Source organism: Gracilinanus agilis, chromosome 2 (assembly GCF_016433145.1).
Source record: "Gracilinanus agilis isolate LMUSP501 chromosome 2, AgileGrace, whole genome shotgun sequence".
Lineage (NCBI taxonomy): Eukaryota > Metazoa > Chordata > Mammalia > Didelphimorphia > Didelphidae > Gracilinanus > Gracilinanus agilis.
In genome coordinates this window covers 199053139-199069702 of record NC_058131.1, presented here as the reverse complement: position 1 = coordinate 199069702, position 16564 = coordinate 199053139, and the positions used below count along the sequence as shown (strand labels likewise).

Here is a 16564-nt window from a genome sequence, read left to right as displayed (position 1 = left end):
TTGTGGTTTATTCTTATTTCGTGAATAATCCAAGTGGCTCCAAGGCACAGAAGTGGGACTACCTGAATAAATCCATTGACCCTGATAACCCCAGTGTTCTCTTGAAATAGCCTCAGTAACATGGCATCTGTTCCTCCTCTTGATCTATGCATGCCAACAACAGTGACTGAAGCTGTCTCCATCTGAACTAGCCTGTCACTCACCTTTCTCGCAATTGCTGGCTGTAGTGTTGGCACTTATCTGAACATAATAACAGTCACAAAATGTTTCTGGTCAATTAATCTGGTGATATATTTGACTTTCTATCCAAGTAATAAAAAGATGAAATCCTTTTGTAGCTACAAAAATTCAAGTGGAACACTCACAAAATCAAGAGAAAAACATAGCCAAGTAAAACAAATCCAAAGGGAACTCAAAAGCAGAGCATGTTTATATTAGCATACACATATAATTTACATATTTTAAACAAATTGTAAATAATGTGGAGTTGAAGTTTTGCACAAATTTACATGCTTTTGTTTAGTTAAAATTTTGTTGTTGTTGTTCATGACGGTGCTTATTTAAATATGTAATAAAAACCAAATATATTAAAAAAAACAATTCAAGTGGAATGATTTTGTATATCTAGGACCCTATACTGATTATCATGAAATTTATTGTTCTTCTGCCTCCTTCATTATATTTTGCAAATTATCTTGTATTCTAAATTAGTGCTGCCCTTGGCTCCACATTTTTCCATTTGGCATAGGGACTGAGGGTTTACTGATTGTAGAAGTTTGTAGCTCTTTTGGCAACTATATCTAGCAGAAGAGATTGCTTACTCTCAGTACATTTCTCTAGGAAATGGTAATGCCCAGATGCAATGTTTTACTTCTACCCATTTCCTAGTTTTTAGAGTCAACAGCTTATTTTAATTGGTTTGTTAGAAGTGGTTATTACTGCACATAGCGGCTTCTAATTTGACTTGCTATTGACCTTGGCTTTCATTCCTCAATTCCTTCTGACTTGCACATGGAAGTCTGATTGTGAAATAATTGCCACATTAGTAAGCAGTCATTTCCTCAGTATTAAGATCAAGTCAAGTTCATTTTAATGATGTTTCTTGCTGTTTGCCAGAATCAGAGTCTTCCATTTCTTTTTGAAGAAGGTATCCGTGGCATACAGTTATGACAATTCTTAGTAATCTAAAAGCCTCTCATTTCTTTCATTTCTTGGTATCAAACTATGTCTTTCATCACTTTTTGTTATTGTTGCTGTATTCTCCTTGGGATAGCCCTTGGACAAAAATCGATAAATAGATATACACTGATTTAGTTCAGAAGATCTTGTCAAATTTGTCATAAATTTTTTCTCTATTTCTTCATCCTTTCCAAAGCGTATTGAATCATAAATTACGATTATCTTCATGATAGTCTCTTTGACTAAACTCTTCATGAGTCTGTAAAGCAAAATGCCCAAGAAAATGACATTTCTTGCAGCCTTGAAAGTGGAATGAGCTATACTTCACTGACACCTTTGTTTATCTTCTGACAAAGAATCTGTCTGACAATAAACATTTGTTAATTATTTCTTAGGTTTTAGGCACTGGGCAAGGAATTCTGAAGAAAAAGAGAAAGTCGAAAACAACCCTGAAAGAGCCTACAATCAAATGAGTGAGACAAGTGGAAGAATCTTTGATCAGTCACACAATTTATCCATAGAAATAGGAGATATAATGCCATGTGTGAGAAACTTTACTCTACACCCCCTTTTTCCACTGGATTAATCTATCTGAGAACCAGAATAATTATGATGTTGGCATGAATGTATAATCATGTATAACCCGTATGAATTCCCAAAGCTTAGGTATTTCTTGCCCTTCTGGAGCTTACAATCTAGAAGAGGAACAATAGGATCTCATTTTATATGCACAATATGTTCCAAAACCCTTCGTGTAAGTTGAAAATACCACCTAAGAATGAACTTCATCATTCCATGAGTATTTAATCTCTTATGAATATATCTAGGCACTTAACTTTTCATAGACTTATCTGAACTACCAGAATCAATAATCTCATACTTTGAGGCCCATTGTTAAAAATTAAATAGCATTTATGAAACAAAGAGAAGCACTGTTCTGACACAAACAAATTTTTATGAGAGATCTCTGGAGAAATACTCATGTGGGAGCTAATGTTTGGTGTGAAACAATGTAATGATTCATATGTGATTCTCAAAGCTAGAATGAACATGATTGGGCAAACTGGGCCACTTGGTGAAACTGGCACAAATTTAGGGTATAACTAAAATACATTTAATATATTTTTCTGCCTTTTTTGATAGTCAGTTGCATATAACTAAATTTCCATGTGTTAAGTTCATGAGAAATGAGGTCCTACTGTATAACATAAAGGCAAATATGCAATTCTGTAAAATAATTGCAGTGTAAGGTAGAATATAATATAGAAGTCCTAAGTAAATCCAAAGTATTGGGAAGGTAATTTCTGACTAAGGAGTTAGGGAAAGCTTCCTATAAAAAAGAGGTGGCAAAAGTACCGTTCATCCCCAAATCTTTAGTCATTGTAAAAAAGCATCTATTCTTGAAAGTCGCTCATTAAATATTCTCCTAATTTTCAATACCCTTAACTGAAGTTTCAAAGATTTAATAAAGCTAGAGAGGAAAACTGATTAATATCTTTGACCTCCAGAGACAATTGCTTCTCCTAGCTGCTCCACTCAGTTTTGGAATTTCACTATGGGACTGATCTGCCTTGACCGGTAACTTGAGTGAAAAGTCATCTAACCCAACAAATCTAGATGGCCCCAAACCATGTTTCACATATTATTCAGACCACCCTCAGAAAACCCAAACTTACACAGACATCTTGCCACCTATATTTTTTGAAAAAAGAGTACCCCTTCCCCCTTTCCAACTCGATTTGAGATCAGTAAACAAAACACTGCTACTATTGTCACTGAAGAAAGCATGTCAATCTACTATTACTGCATTCAGAATCCCTATAATTGTCCAGACCAACACTTCCTCCCCTGGATACCATTCCCTTATATCTATCATTTTCCCTTTTAGAACGAGAACTCCTTCAGGTCAGGGGTTATCTCACTTTTAAAATTTTACCCCAATACTTACCACAGTAGCTTGCAATTAGAAGCATAAATACATAAAATAAATGTTTTTCATTAATTTGTTCATGCAACAAATTGTAAGAAATATTTTCAGTAAGGATAACCTTTTTTGGTTTTTAGATTAACTTTTGACTAATTAAAAAAATCACAACCATAACTTTTTTATTCCCCAAGGAATTCTTTTTTTAGGAGAGGATTTCATGCCTCTCTTTCCTAACAACCCTTTCCCAAAGGCTAATGGTGTTTTAGAAACAAATTAAGTTTTCGTCTGATTTCACAGAGGACTATGAAACCAATATATTTCTAGCTAAGTTTTGTGCAGACCTAGGTCTTTGTTGGGGAGGCATATGTAAAATCACAATCTTCCTCACAATCTCTCAGCTCCATAAGCCACAATCCCTGATTCCCTGAAAGGGAATTGGTGTCTATGAGACCTGAACATTTTTTTTTCGTACTGAGATTTGAATGGCTAGTTGGCACACCACAAATATTGTTTATTCCTCATGGTTGTGATTGATTTGGGTTCAACAAGGGAGGATATTCGAATTGTCAAGCATTGGCTCAGAGGATGACTGAAATTGTAGAAAGTTCTCTCCCTGACCAAACAAAAGAAAATATAGTGACTGTTTTATAAGTAGTTTCTCAGAACTGGCACTTTTCTACTGAATGAATAGTCAGGGATGAATTGTACTTTTGCCTGGAGCCAAATAAGGAAATACCCTGCCAGATGAAACCAACACAACTTTCATTTGAAAGGTGACCCTGCAGCTTCCTCCTGTTCATTGCTAAAAAGTCATGGGGTTTGGGGGTGGGAGGAAAGTAGGGAGGAGATGAAAAAGAGGAGTCACATTTACCAGTTGGATGCCAAGATTTCTTGTGCTGCAGGGAAACTTTTTCTTTCACTGCTTGGATTGAAGTCTCCATTATTTCTGCTGCTCGGGAAACATCTCGACTTGTTCTCTCTGGCAGTTTAGAGAAGGAGAAGAGTTGAGCTGGGGAATTTACTTCCCTTTTTTTGAGGTTCCTGAAGAACAAAGAAGAAATATAAAAACAATTAGCTTTTTCAGTGACATTAAATGACTAGAATTCAAGTGATGCAGAGCATTGTGGCTGAGGAATAACCTGGCCACAAAATAAAAATTATAAATGAAGGGATGAATAAAAAATCAAAATCAAAAGAATACTGTGGTTTCACTTAGCATCTAGCAAAATGGCAAAGATGACAAAAGAGAAATGATCAATTTTGGATGAGCTGTGGGAAGTCAGGAACGCAAACATAGCCTTGATGAAGTGAATCCTTCCAAAATTCTAAAAAGCAATTGGGAGTTGTGCTAAGAAAGTTTTAAAATATTCATGCCATTTGATTCAGAGATTTTGCTTGTAGTTGTGTACCCCCAATAGGTCAAAAATAAAAAAAAAACCCAGTATGGTGACAAAGTGGGCAAGAGCTTTTATTTTCTCTTTCTTGATATAAGTAATGAAATTTTAGAATAAATGTCAATGTAAGTGTTTAATGGGTAGTCACATATATTCCTACTGCTTTGCCTTTCTTTATCTTAATTCTTGGATGATGTCAAGGAAAGTAGGATTTTGCTTTATCTAAGATTGCTGAGGCCATTGACAGACTATCTTGTTAGAAAGTCTGCGTTTTCTGAAATACTAAAAACTTCTTTCAAGGACAGTGGCTGACACATTGAGAAACCAATATCACAATGTGTTTTCTTGGTACTATTTACCTATGGGAAAAGCCTCATATTCAGAATCTCATTTGTCCCTTAGTGTCGCACTTCTATTTGTAACAACTGACACTTTGCTTATGACAGATTTACAGAATAAAGTGTTTTTGACTTGTGTTCTGAATTGTAAACAGTGTTTTTTTCTTGTCGTGACCAAAGTACCCTATGTATTAAGATATTTAGAGAGATTTATTTTGGGGGGGGGAGTAGCAAAAAACTGAAACCAAGTAGATGATTGTTAACTGGGGGATGGCTAAAAATATAGTACAAATATTTAGAAATGAAGGTGATAAAATGCAAATTATATCAAGAAATATTTTTAAATTACTAAGAATGAAAAAAAAAATGAAAGGATGGCAGAGATTAGATAGACCAAGCTTCTCATTTTGCAGAATAGGAGACTGAGGTCTAGAGAAATTTATGTGACATATTAAGAATGACAATTCAAATTGATATCAGAAGATGGGTTTGGATTCTAATTCCTTAATTTTGCTTTCCTGAGCATTATATTGAGGGAGTAATAGTGTCATTTCTAGCTATTCCTTTGATCTCAAAGAACTGTTAAAGATTACATAGATATGAAGGCATTAGAGCCAGAAATGGAATTATTTGAACTTGGGCTATTTGACTCCTTATTTCTGTGTTCTATTTATTAAACCCCACGATTCCCTTATACATTGTCTATCCAAAGTAAAAGAAACATTAGAATGTGAAATAAATGATAAGGCAACCACTAAATTTATTGATTACATTCTTTCCTAATGGCTTCCCTTTGACCATCCCTTTACTCTTTGACAATCTTAGGATAGATTTGATTCACAGTAATTGCAGATACAGAGAGCAGTACAAGTTTAGGGGGGAGAAGAAGGAACTTTTTAAGATTCATCTCTATTCCTCCCTCCCCCTCTTATCTTTTAGCTTTGAGGAAAACAGCATCGGAAACAAAAAAAAATGACTCTAATCATACTAACATCACCTGCTGGATAATCTGAAATTAACCACTGTTTGTCTTTTTTTGTGCAGCAGAAAAACATTGCATGGAAAATCAAGTTCCATTTTGAATTGTGCCTTTAAAAAACAAACAAACCCTTACCTTCTGTCTTGGAATCAATATTGTTTATTACATAATAGCACGTACATCTCAAGGTTATTGTAAGGACAGAATGAAATGATATTTGTAAAGAGTTTTCCAAGCCTTAAAGTGCTTTATAAATGCTATTTTATTATTGAAGTGGTAGTTAAAATCTAATATTATCTTATATTAATGTAATTTATTAATATAGGCATTTAATATAAATGCTACTCTTATTATATGATTATTTTGATACATATTCAAGTAACTGCAGCCATTATTGTTATTATGTTATCAAAGATATTATTGTTGTTGTTGTAGCTGAAAATGCCTGAAGTGAAATGTGGGGGCCATCTGAGGCTAATAGAGACTAATCTGTAGCCTTCAGCTTTGGGCTTCATAAGGCCACAGTTCTGGGAAACACATTTTAAAGGGCCATTTGTAATCTAGAATTTGTTCAGGAAGTTCATGAGGATGGCAGTAAAACCTAGGTTTATGTTATATGAAAATCAGTTAAAAGAGTTATCAATGTTTACCTTGGATTGCATTTCCCATTTGTTCTCATATCTCAGCTTTGTGAAGCAGGACCACAGGTACCATTCTAGCTGACTTCTAGCTGAAAACTCTTAAACGGATTTTCTCTTTGAGAACTTGTCTGACTTTTTCTATTTGTATCTTTTGTGCATTTTATGTATAAATTCTTTTCCCTATCTCCCTTCCTTCCTTCCTTCCTTCCTTCCTTCCTTCCTTCCTTCCTTCCTTCCTTCCTTCCTTCCTTCCTTCCTTCCTTCCTTCCTTCCTTCCTTCCTTCCTTCCTTTCTCTTTCTTTCTATGTTGTATTTATCCTGCAGCTGTTTCTTGCATGATCCTCACACTTTATGCCTAATCCATTGTGTACAAGGTGAAAAGCAACCTGAGCACATTTTGTCCAAAAAGAAAATAGGTCATAATGTGGCTAAATATATGTTTATGCTAGAAAAATCAAATTGAATAGCCTCATCACTTAAAAACAGGACTACATCATACAGTTTAGATATTATTGCATGATCTTAGCAATCCTCCCATAGCTTCTCTTTATTTATCAGTAAGTAATCTATTTGCTTGGATGAATGAATAAATGAATGGAAAATAACCTAGTAAACACTATTGGCAAGCTCTTCACTCGTAGCTCTGGGGATATAAAAACAGAAGAAGACAGTCCTTTTCCCCAAGATGCTTACGATTCCTGTGAAGGGAGACCACACCTGGGGAAAGGGTACTTTAGTTTGAAAGTTACTGAAAAAAGGTGAGTGGAGTCAAAGGGGAGACATATTTTTGTCATTTTGAGTAGACCGACAATAGGGATGGATGGGTGGATTTGATATAGCTCTTGGAATGGAAGTGGTTTAAGGGTGGTGGCGTAGAGGTTATACCAAGAGCAGCCAGGTAGCTAGCTAGTGGGGAGATACAGATGAATAAAGTGGATCATTGCTAGAGCTGGCCAATTAGAAGAAGCCACTTGAAGTATTCATTTGTTTGTTGTTCAGTTGTTTTTCAGTTGTGTCCTATTCTCTGTGACCCCATTTGGGGTTTTCTTGGCCAAGATACTAGAGCGGTTTGCCATTTCCTTCTCCAGCTCATTTTACAGATGAGGAAACAGAAGTAAACATGTTTACGTGACTTATTTGCCCAGGATCACACATCTAATAAGTGTCTGAAGCTAGATTTGAAGTCAACAATCTGAGACTTCATGAATCTGGCCTCAGCACCCTATCCACTGTGCCACCTAGCTGCCAAGGTACAAAGTACTCAGCACCAAATGAGATAATATATGGGAAGTGTTTTACAAACTTAACACATTAAACAAGTAGTTGTTACTATTAAAAATATTTTTGTTGGATTTAAAAAACACATTTACTACAGAAAAATCCAAATGCAACTACATGAGCGTATCAACTCATGTCTTTTAGATCCAAACTCAGAGCAGTGGGGAAAAATTCTGATTCCTATACTTACTGCTTTTGCTTTTTAAAAAAAATGGTTCAGCTTCTCAGCTTCTAGTGGGATAGAGTAACTAGCAATGTTTAGTGACCTTCTGAGCAGTTGTACTCTTTTTGGCAACACTGAAATCAATTTTCCACATCCCAGAGTATCCAGCTGGTACCTCTTTGTCCTAATGCTTGAATATGACACAAGGCCCTGAGGCCATAAACTTTTAAAGACATTCCATGAACAGGGGTTACAGAAGAGAGAAAGCAAATCTTCTAGGCTGTGAAAAAACCAAATCCCACAAGTATCCATGGAATACATGCCAATTAAAATTTATCCAAGTACCGAAAAGGAACTCAAGCTAGCAGCATCCGATCTAGACCTATGATATTAGGAAGAGATAGAATTATTATCACTCATTTTATAGAAAAAATAACTAAAGACAAGAGAAGCCAAATAACTTGTCCAGGATCACATTGCTAAGATATAAAGAAGATAAGTAGGATTCAATCTCTTGCCTCCTTGAGCAGGGTGCTTTTTAAAAATAATATAATATTTTTAATGTCATTTGACAGTCAGAAATCTATTGTGTACAAAAGATATCATTAATTTGGTCACATGTTTTCAAAGGGCACATTATGGTCTCCCAATATACATACTCCTGATTTGTTTAAAATAGGTTTTCTTTTTGTTTGTTTCCTAATTTGTAACTGGAGAATTAGTCCATGTTTATGTGACTTTAAAGCCTAAAGTCTATCTGGTAAAAATTTCAGGCTGACTGACTGCTTGGCACCACAAAACCAAGGACGTTTGGCTGGCAGACTGAACGTAATGACTGAATTGGGAGATATAACTCGATATCTGGCAATCATGTGAATCAAGACTTAACTGTTCTGGCTTCAACTCTCCCACAAACCAGCTGTGTTAGCTTGGGCATTTCTTCACTCCTTTGGGTCTCAGTTTCCTTCTTTGTAAAATGGTCAGACTAGATGATTCCCTAGAGTTCCTTGCCAGTTCTTAATCTAATCATCCTAGAATCTTGTTCAACAAAGAAACATAGTTTGAATGTTGTTTATTTGTATGTAGCTCCCTGGGAATAATTCTTTTTTTTTTTTTGCTTGATATTGGAGATTTGTAATAGTTGAGAAGGATATATTCTTTTTTTTAAACACCAAGGTATATATCACTTTAATTACTTTAATTAATTTTTGATAGAGATTTTTTTAAAAATGAACCTCACATTGTACCTTTTCAACCGAATGCTTTGACTATAGCATTTTTTCCTTGATGGGCTGTTGTGATGATCTATTGTGATAATATTTATTAAGTGCTTAGCACAGTGACAGGCACAGAGTAGTCACTTAAACATTTATTTCCTTTTTTTTTTATCCTCTTCATCATATTCATTGGTTATTATACTCTGTTACAATTTAGGGTTATCCTTAGGGCTAAATAAGAGGTCTAAGGCTATTTGTTTTGATGCTTCATTGGCCCAGATTGCCACAATTAATGAATATGTCTGTTTTTAACATGTATGTTCCCTTCATCTCTCTGTGTTAGCTATTACTTTTCCAGTGGTTTTGCTTCTCACTACCCCAACTTCAAACACATTACTTACTCAAACACATAAACGAGATTTTCTGCTTTTAATCTACCATGGGTTGAAAAAACAGAAAAATAAGTAGTTAAAATAATGTGTAAAATAAAAGTAAACTAGTCCCACTTGAGGTCCTATGAGTCAAGTACAGGATCTTTAAAGACATTGACTTTATGAAATTTAACTGACTACTTTTAAAAATCTTTGTATTTCTTGTCTATGTTTCAGATGGAGAATTGAAGTCGTTTGGTGAAGTACTCATATTTCAGTTTTTAAATCATTTAAATTCTATTTTGATCCTGAGTTCTTGAAAACTCTGCTGACTTTGGCAGAGGCAGAATGATGCAGTGAAAGGTCTCTGCCTGGAGGCAATGGGTGCCCAGTCACTTGAGCATACTCAATCTGTTTTCCTTGTTGCTGACCCATGGGAATCTTGGAGGAGCCTGAAGCTGGAAATGTGTGATAATGAATAATCAAAGGCCCTCTGCCACTCCCACCCCCAGAGTATGCACAGGTACTCCAAAACCATTTTCTAATCAGCTAATTTTGGTGTGGTAAAAAACCTTTTAATTGGTGGTTAGTTTTGAAGAAAATGGGCGTGCAACAGACTACACTGGAGGAACTTGACTGTTTTTTGAGTCTTTAAGTTTTCTGGCCAAGAACAATGGCTGTAGGGCCTTGGTGGTTGGGAATCAGGCTTTCTCTCCTATTCAGGCCAACTCTTGGCCATGAACAAATGTCAAACTGAATTCTTTGTCTCTTCCTATTTCTTCTTTCATAGTTCAGTGGAGTAATCAGAGAATGAACAAGGTGGTGATCTTGTCAAAGTTAAAATGTTGAAGAAACTACTCAATGGCCAGCAAATGTTCTCTGGCTTACCATGGCAGCTAACCTGATGAATAAGGGAAGCCTTGAGGAGTAACTTCATCGACCCAGTCCAGAAATGAATGAATCTAAGTAGAACCAGCTGAGTTCTAAGACTCTGATATACTAGTTTAAGCATGGAGTAGAAGAGAGGAAGTTCATAATATCATTAGATGTGGGACAGCATCTATCATTTTTGAGGGACTGATTCTATTCAAACCTTGAGTGGGACATTTGGGGGACCTCTTCCATAATGAGGAAATTATTTCAGTGAATTTTGGGGAACTTTACATTTATTACTAAATTGACCTTATTTTATTTCCTTTTTTAAAATTCTTTTTAAACTGAGCCTGCTAATCTAAAATTGCCCTTGTAGTGGCAGAGATTCACCAATGGCATTTCGTATTAGTCGGGAATGTGGATCTAATAAAATTGCCTGAAAAATTAAGGGGATCACCCACTGGACTGTGGACAACTATTTGAGCCACCTAAATATTGATCCTATTCATACTATGTTAATTTATACATATAATTAAGAAATGTCATCCTCCAAAAAAAATATTCAAGGGTGGTGGCGAAACTTTTAGAGAATGAGTGCCCAATGAGTGGCCTTACACCACATGTGAGCTTCCTCTTTAGATCACAGAGGAAAGGGAGGAAGTGCTCCCATTGGACTGCTGGGCAGAGGGGCAAATGATGTGAAAAATGTCCTTTGGCATGGTGGAGAGGGGGAAGGGAGCCGACTCCTCTGGGACAAATGCCATAGGTTTGCCAACATGGACTTATGGTATAGAGACCCCTGGAAAAAAGTTTATGTGCCTGGCACATAAGAAGGACACATGGAATTTTTCTCAATGCCACTATGGGAGCCATAGGTCATGAAAGAGTCATGGAAAAGGTTTTAACCAAGAGATTTAGTTTTTCACCTGAGGATAAGAGGGTGACTTTCAGATGATTCCTGATCATATTTCCCTTTGAGAACTCCATAGTTGTTGGAAGCTAGGTTCAGATTGCATCATCAGCTGTTTTTTTCTCTATTTCCTTTTGTTGGTGGCAAGTATTTTTCACTATTTACATTTTATTTTCATTTTTTTGCTGGCTAAAGCCTTTTAAAAATAATGATGCAAAAGTGCTAGTGATGTTGTATGGAATGTCATTTGCTTGGTGAACTTGCAGAATTGTATTTGGTAGTAATTGTGATTTCTGCCTACATTTGTGCCACAAGGGCTGTCTAGGATTTTTTGTTATAAGGCACTAGAAAAGAACATTGCTAAGTCTCTGAGGGATCCCAGAGGACTATTCTCAAGTGAGAATATGAACAGTAAAACTGCTAAATGCACAGCAGGGATTTAGCAAGGACAGTCAGTCTTAACGAGGAAGAAGAATTCGGTATACCTTGGAGTTGCCTAATAGAACAGGCCTTCCCTTCCTTCAGAACAGGTGAGAGATAACACTCTTATTTCTTCCTGTCTGCCAGGAGGATGCTTTTAGTTGTATGCCAAGGCGGGCTTTCATGGATATTCCAAAGTACCTAGGCTCATCAGGTAGAGAGGACTCTGAATTGCAAAGGGTCAGTGGAGGAATATTCTCCTCCCACTAATTCCGTGCGATGAATACATGGCAAGCCTTTGTCTAGGATGGAGCCATTCCTATTTATATCTCCTTTCCTTTGTTACAGGGTCTGGTGATATTTTGAAGGACATCCAGTTTTTACCTCTTCAGAAATCCCAGCAGTAGAATATTGGCCACCAGAGCAGCTGAGCATCAAAGCTGAGCATCAGTGAGAGCAGGATAGGTAGCAGGAGAACAGCTGAGAGACTTGGGATCATTCAAAAAGAGAAAAAAAAACACAAGGAAAAGAACTCATTTGGTGTTGATCAGGCTGTACTCAGAGGAGGTGAAATGCAAATAGCAAGCATCCCAATGATGTTTGTGTTAGCCTTTGCCTCAAATGCCATCTTTTTTTCGTGGAGGTCACTGGAGAGTCAAAATGATGGGCCTGGGAGAGACCATGGAACCCAAGTGGTCTTCTGTAACTGCTCCAGCTATTTTTTTTTTATTGTTGTTGAGTCACTTCAGTTGTGTCTGACTCTTTGTGACTCCATTTGAGGTTTTCTTGGCAAAGATATTAGAATGGTTTGCCATTTTCTTCTCCAGTTCATTTTACAGACGAGAATACTGAGGCAAATAAGGTCACTCAGGGTCACAAAGCTCATAAATGTCTGAGGCTGGTTTGAAAAAAAAAGATTTTCTGTTCTCCAGGCCCAGCATTCTATCTACTGCAACACTTATTCTGCCAGTGTTGATTAGCCACATATTAAAGAAAAGTCTGTTTGGTTGACTGTGGAAGTTTTTAAAATGGCTTGTTGGCCTTAGTTATTAGCTTTCTTTCCTTCATTAGTTTTGGGGGATGCTAGTTGACTCGATAGCTCCCTCCATTTGGTGAGACAACATTCTAACGCTGAGAATTTCAAAAAGGCAAGAGAAGAGCCATAGGATTCCAGGAGTCATAATCTAGGCAGAGTTTGGAAGCCAGTGCAGTCACTTTGCCCCAAGAAGCAGCAGGTTTTCACCTTTGGGAATGATCTGCAGTAACCCAACCTTTTGTTCAGACGTGGGCTTGCTTGGCAGTCACAACATATCTGTATATGAACTTGGTGGTTTACAGAGCTATGTAGGATGTGAGCTAACCCTGCAAGTACTGGGAAAATGTCTATACATTTCATTTTTGAGATATCTTTGAAATAAGAATTCATTCACACAGAGTGTTTCAATTCAACTGGGGTACTGGTTTTTGGTGGTGAACATCTGGAGCAATGGAGAAAGGAGTTTGAGCCTTTGACACGAGAGAACAGACCACTCCAGTTCCTCAGAGTTATTTTTGAAAAGCCTGAGGGGAAGATGTAACAGTCTAACTTTGGAAGAGAAGGGAAGAGTATGTACAATTCTATGATTCTTTAAAGCTTAGTTCTCTCTTCATGGTAGAAATAGAACTTCCTGTTCCAGACCTGATTTTTGTTCATATCCTGGATACCTAAAAAACAAAAAAAACCCAACAATATTCCTTTACTTCCTATTAGGGGAGATCTCCTAGAGGAAAAAGACAGTCCCAGAGCAAAGAACCAAAGCTGTCCCTGAGGACAGAGGTCAGCAGTCACAGCTTTTTGTCTGACTATGTGTTTAGTTATTTTCATATTGTATGTGCAATTAAAATGGGATCTTATTGAAGGTAAAGGGTAAAGGAAAAATCCATTTTTTGTGTGTTACTAGTGCATGGCATTCTGTTTGGCACACAATAAGTGTTTTAATTTATATGGAAAAAATGGCACATAATTTTCTACATCTCATTTCCCAGGTTGGAAAACAAGGATAAAATAAAATAAAACATGAATGGAGGCAACGAAGGTCAGGAAGATGTGGGTCTAAATTTTGACTCAAGACATTTACTATTTGTGTTACCATGGTCACATCACTTAACCTCAGTTTTCTCACCTGTAAAATAATAATAATGACTCCAGCTCAATAAACTTATAAGGTGGTTGTGAGACTGAAATGGAATATATCTGTTGTAGGCAAGAAACTGGGTTAGCTCCAGGGCAGATGTATAGGTCAGATTAATAAACCATGCAGGATGAGGGGATTCCTTTACCCCAGGGACATTTGGTCAGGAAACTATCTGATGGGGAAGATGCTTACCCCAGGGATACTTAAGGATTATGTTACCCATTCCTTCTATAAGAGAACTTAATAGATATGTACTTCTCAGACCTGCTGAATCAGCATAGTGGGTTTTGTTGGAAGAATCATTGAGTTGCTGTCCTGGAAAAGTGAATTCTCCATGAATCCTCTATCAAATTCTTGCTATCCCCACTGAGAATAATATCACTTATCTTCCAAACCAAAATTCATGGTTGAGCAAATGTCTCATTGAAAGAGGGAATAAAAGATTAAAGGTCCCACTCACAATATTACATAAAGGTCTTTGAAACTTTTAAAGTGCTACATGAATGTCTATTATCTATTAAAATATATTATCTATCTACATTAATATCTATTATTATTAATACATTAAATAACAGAATCTCTACATTTAATCATTTGTGTTGTGAAGAAACCAAAGGAAAATAAAAAATGATAATGAAAAGACTGAAAATTAACATTAAGGTCTGCGCATGTTATAATAAAAAGACTTTAGTAAAAATTATTATAATCTATGAAGAATCAGTATAATATACATATACTATTTATATATATACAATATATACCATATAATATTTCTGGATGACATTAAATTTTATAAAATGCTATCTCCACAAAACTCTGGGAGGTAGGTGGTATACACTTTCCCATTTTGCAGATAAGGAAAGGGAGGTTCAAAGAAGTGTTTGTGCATTATTATATTAACAACTAATAAGTATTACAGACTAGAATTAAACCTAGGGTTTCTAACTCCAAATATAGCAACTCTTTCTGTCATACTATAAATATATTCCATCTTACAAATTTTATTTTTGGAGAAAAATATATTTTATGGCATTGAATTCATCAGGAAGAAAAGGTATTTTAAAAATCTAGATATTTAAAAAATAAAAAAGCAGTCAGGATGGGATTTATGTTTTCTGTGTCCCAACTGGTTGCATGACATTGACCTGCTATAGAAAATTTTGGTTTTCTTCTCATGTTCTCACCCAATATATTCTTAATATGCACATAAATTATCCACATAAAGATTTTAAAGACATAACAAAAGCAGACACACAGGTCAATCACAGTAATTTTGGTAGATGTATAATATCTGATCCATTCTTTTGGAATTTTCCTATTCTTCACATATCTTGAGAATAATGGAATCTGATCTCTTTATTTTTTTTTTCAGATGAACAGTGAAGTTCAGTATAGTTATGAATCCAAGGTTCCAATTAAAGAAAGTAGAGAATTGAGTCCAATCATTATTCTATACATTTTTATTTTACTGAAGAGGAAGCAACCAAAGATGTTATTAATGACTATATCCTTTTGAAAATGTCTATTTTATGCCCTTTTAGTTTTACTGATAAATGCTAAGGATCACCTGGCTTATCTGAATAGTTCCTCAAATTATAGTTTGTTTTTGCATTTTGTGGCAATATTGCATTTTGTCTTTGTTTATTCCCCTGCATAGTGTTTTTATACTTGAGTTTCTATTCTAAAAGTGGTTTTCAGGGGGCAGCTGGGTGGCTCAATGGATTGAGAGTCAGACCTAGAGATGGGAGGTCCTGGGTTCAAATTTGGCCTCAGACACTTTCTACCTGTGTGATCCTGGACAAGTCACTTAACCCCCATTGCCTAGCCCTTACCACTCTTCTACCATGGAACCACTATATAGTATTGATTCTAAGATGGAAGGTAAGGATTTTAATTAAAAAATAAATAAAGTGGCATTCACTTTAGCTACAATATTTCTTTACTAGTCAAAAATTTGACACATTTGCTGATTCAAATGGTTTCTAGTCAACTATCATGGTAACTGATTAGCACTGCTTAAATTTTTCTAAGAAACACAGATAATCAGAGTCAATGTAGTTGTTCATTTTCCTTTTTTTGAACAAACAACATATTTAAATAGATCACATTGAGACAGGTGAAATTGTATATTGTATCTTACATCTTATTCAGTCCCCTCTTCTACATCCCCAATTTAGCATCTAGTTGCCCTTTGCTCCAGTCTAACTGTCCATAGATAGTTCCATCAGAAATGAATTATTTCCTAACTATTAAAATGTAGCTTAGCCCAGTGCCTGGAACATAGTAGGTATTTAATAAACGTTGAGTGATTGATTTCGGGGATGGGGCAATTTATTGCTCATTACAACCAGCATCTTTCAATTCACAATATTCAGATGCAATCTATTGGTCGTTAGTCCCTTTTGTTTCATAATCCTGAGACCACCCATTCGAATCAACTGTCCATTCAGTCCACTGAAAAGACAAATAATGAAAAAAAAAAGACAACTGGAGTCATTCTTATGAAAGCACATACCATGTAAATGGAGTCTTGGATGTAAATTGTCCTTTAATTGTAGAGATAGAACATAATACTTTCTGCCACCGGCCCTGTTGTTTTTAGTGAAATTGGCAGGGATCAGTTTTTGCCTGGCAGTGTGACTGGTCATAACACGATGCTGACCACCTGTCCTAGTAAAGCTAATATATTTGGAAAGGTAT

At 36.0% G+C, this 16564-nt stretch overlaps 1 protein-coding gene across 1 annotated transcript in view; it reads right to left on the bottom strand.

The window, feature by feature from the left end:
• Positions 1 to 16564, bottom strand: part of TPO (thyroid peroxidase) — a 229982-nt gene that overhangs the window by 179530 nt on the left and 33888 nt on the right. Inside the window, exon 3 of the mRNA XM_044659561.1 lies at positions 3978 to 4147. Within this exon, the coding sequence (XP_044515496.1) occupies positions 3978 to 4147 (170 nt within the window). The remainder of the gene's footprint in view (positions 1 to 3977; positions 4148 to 16564) is intronic.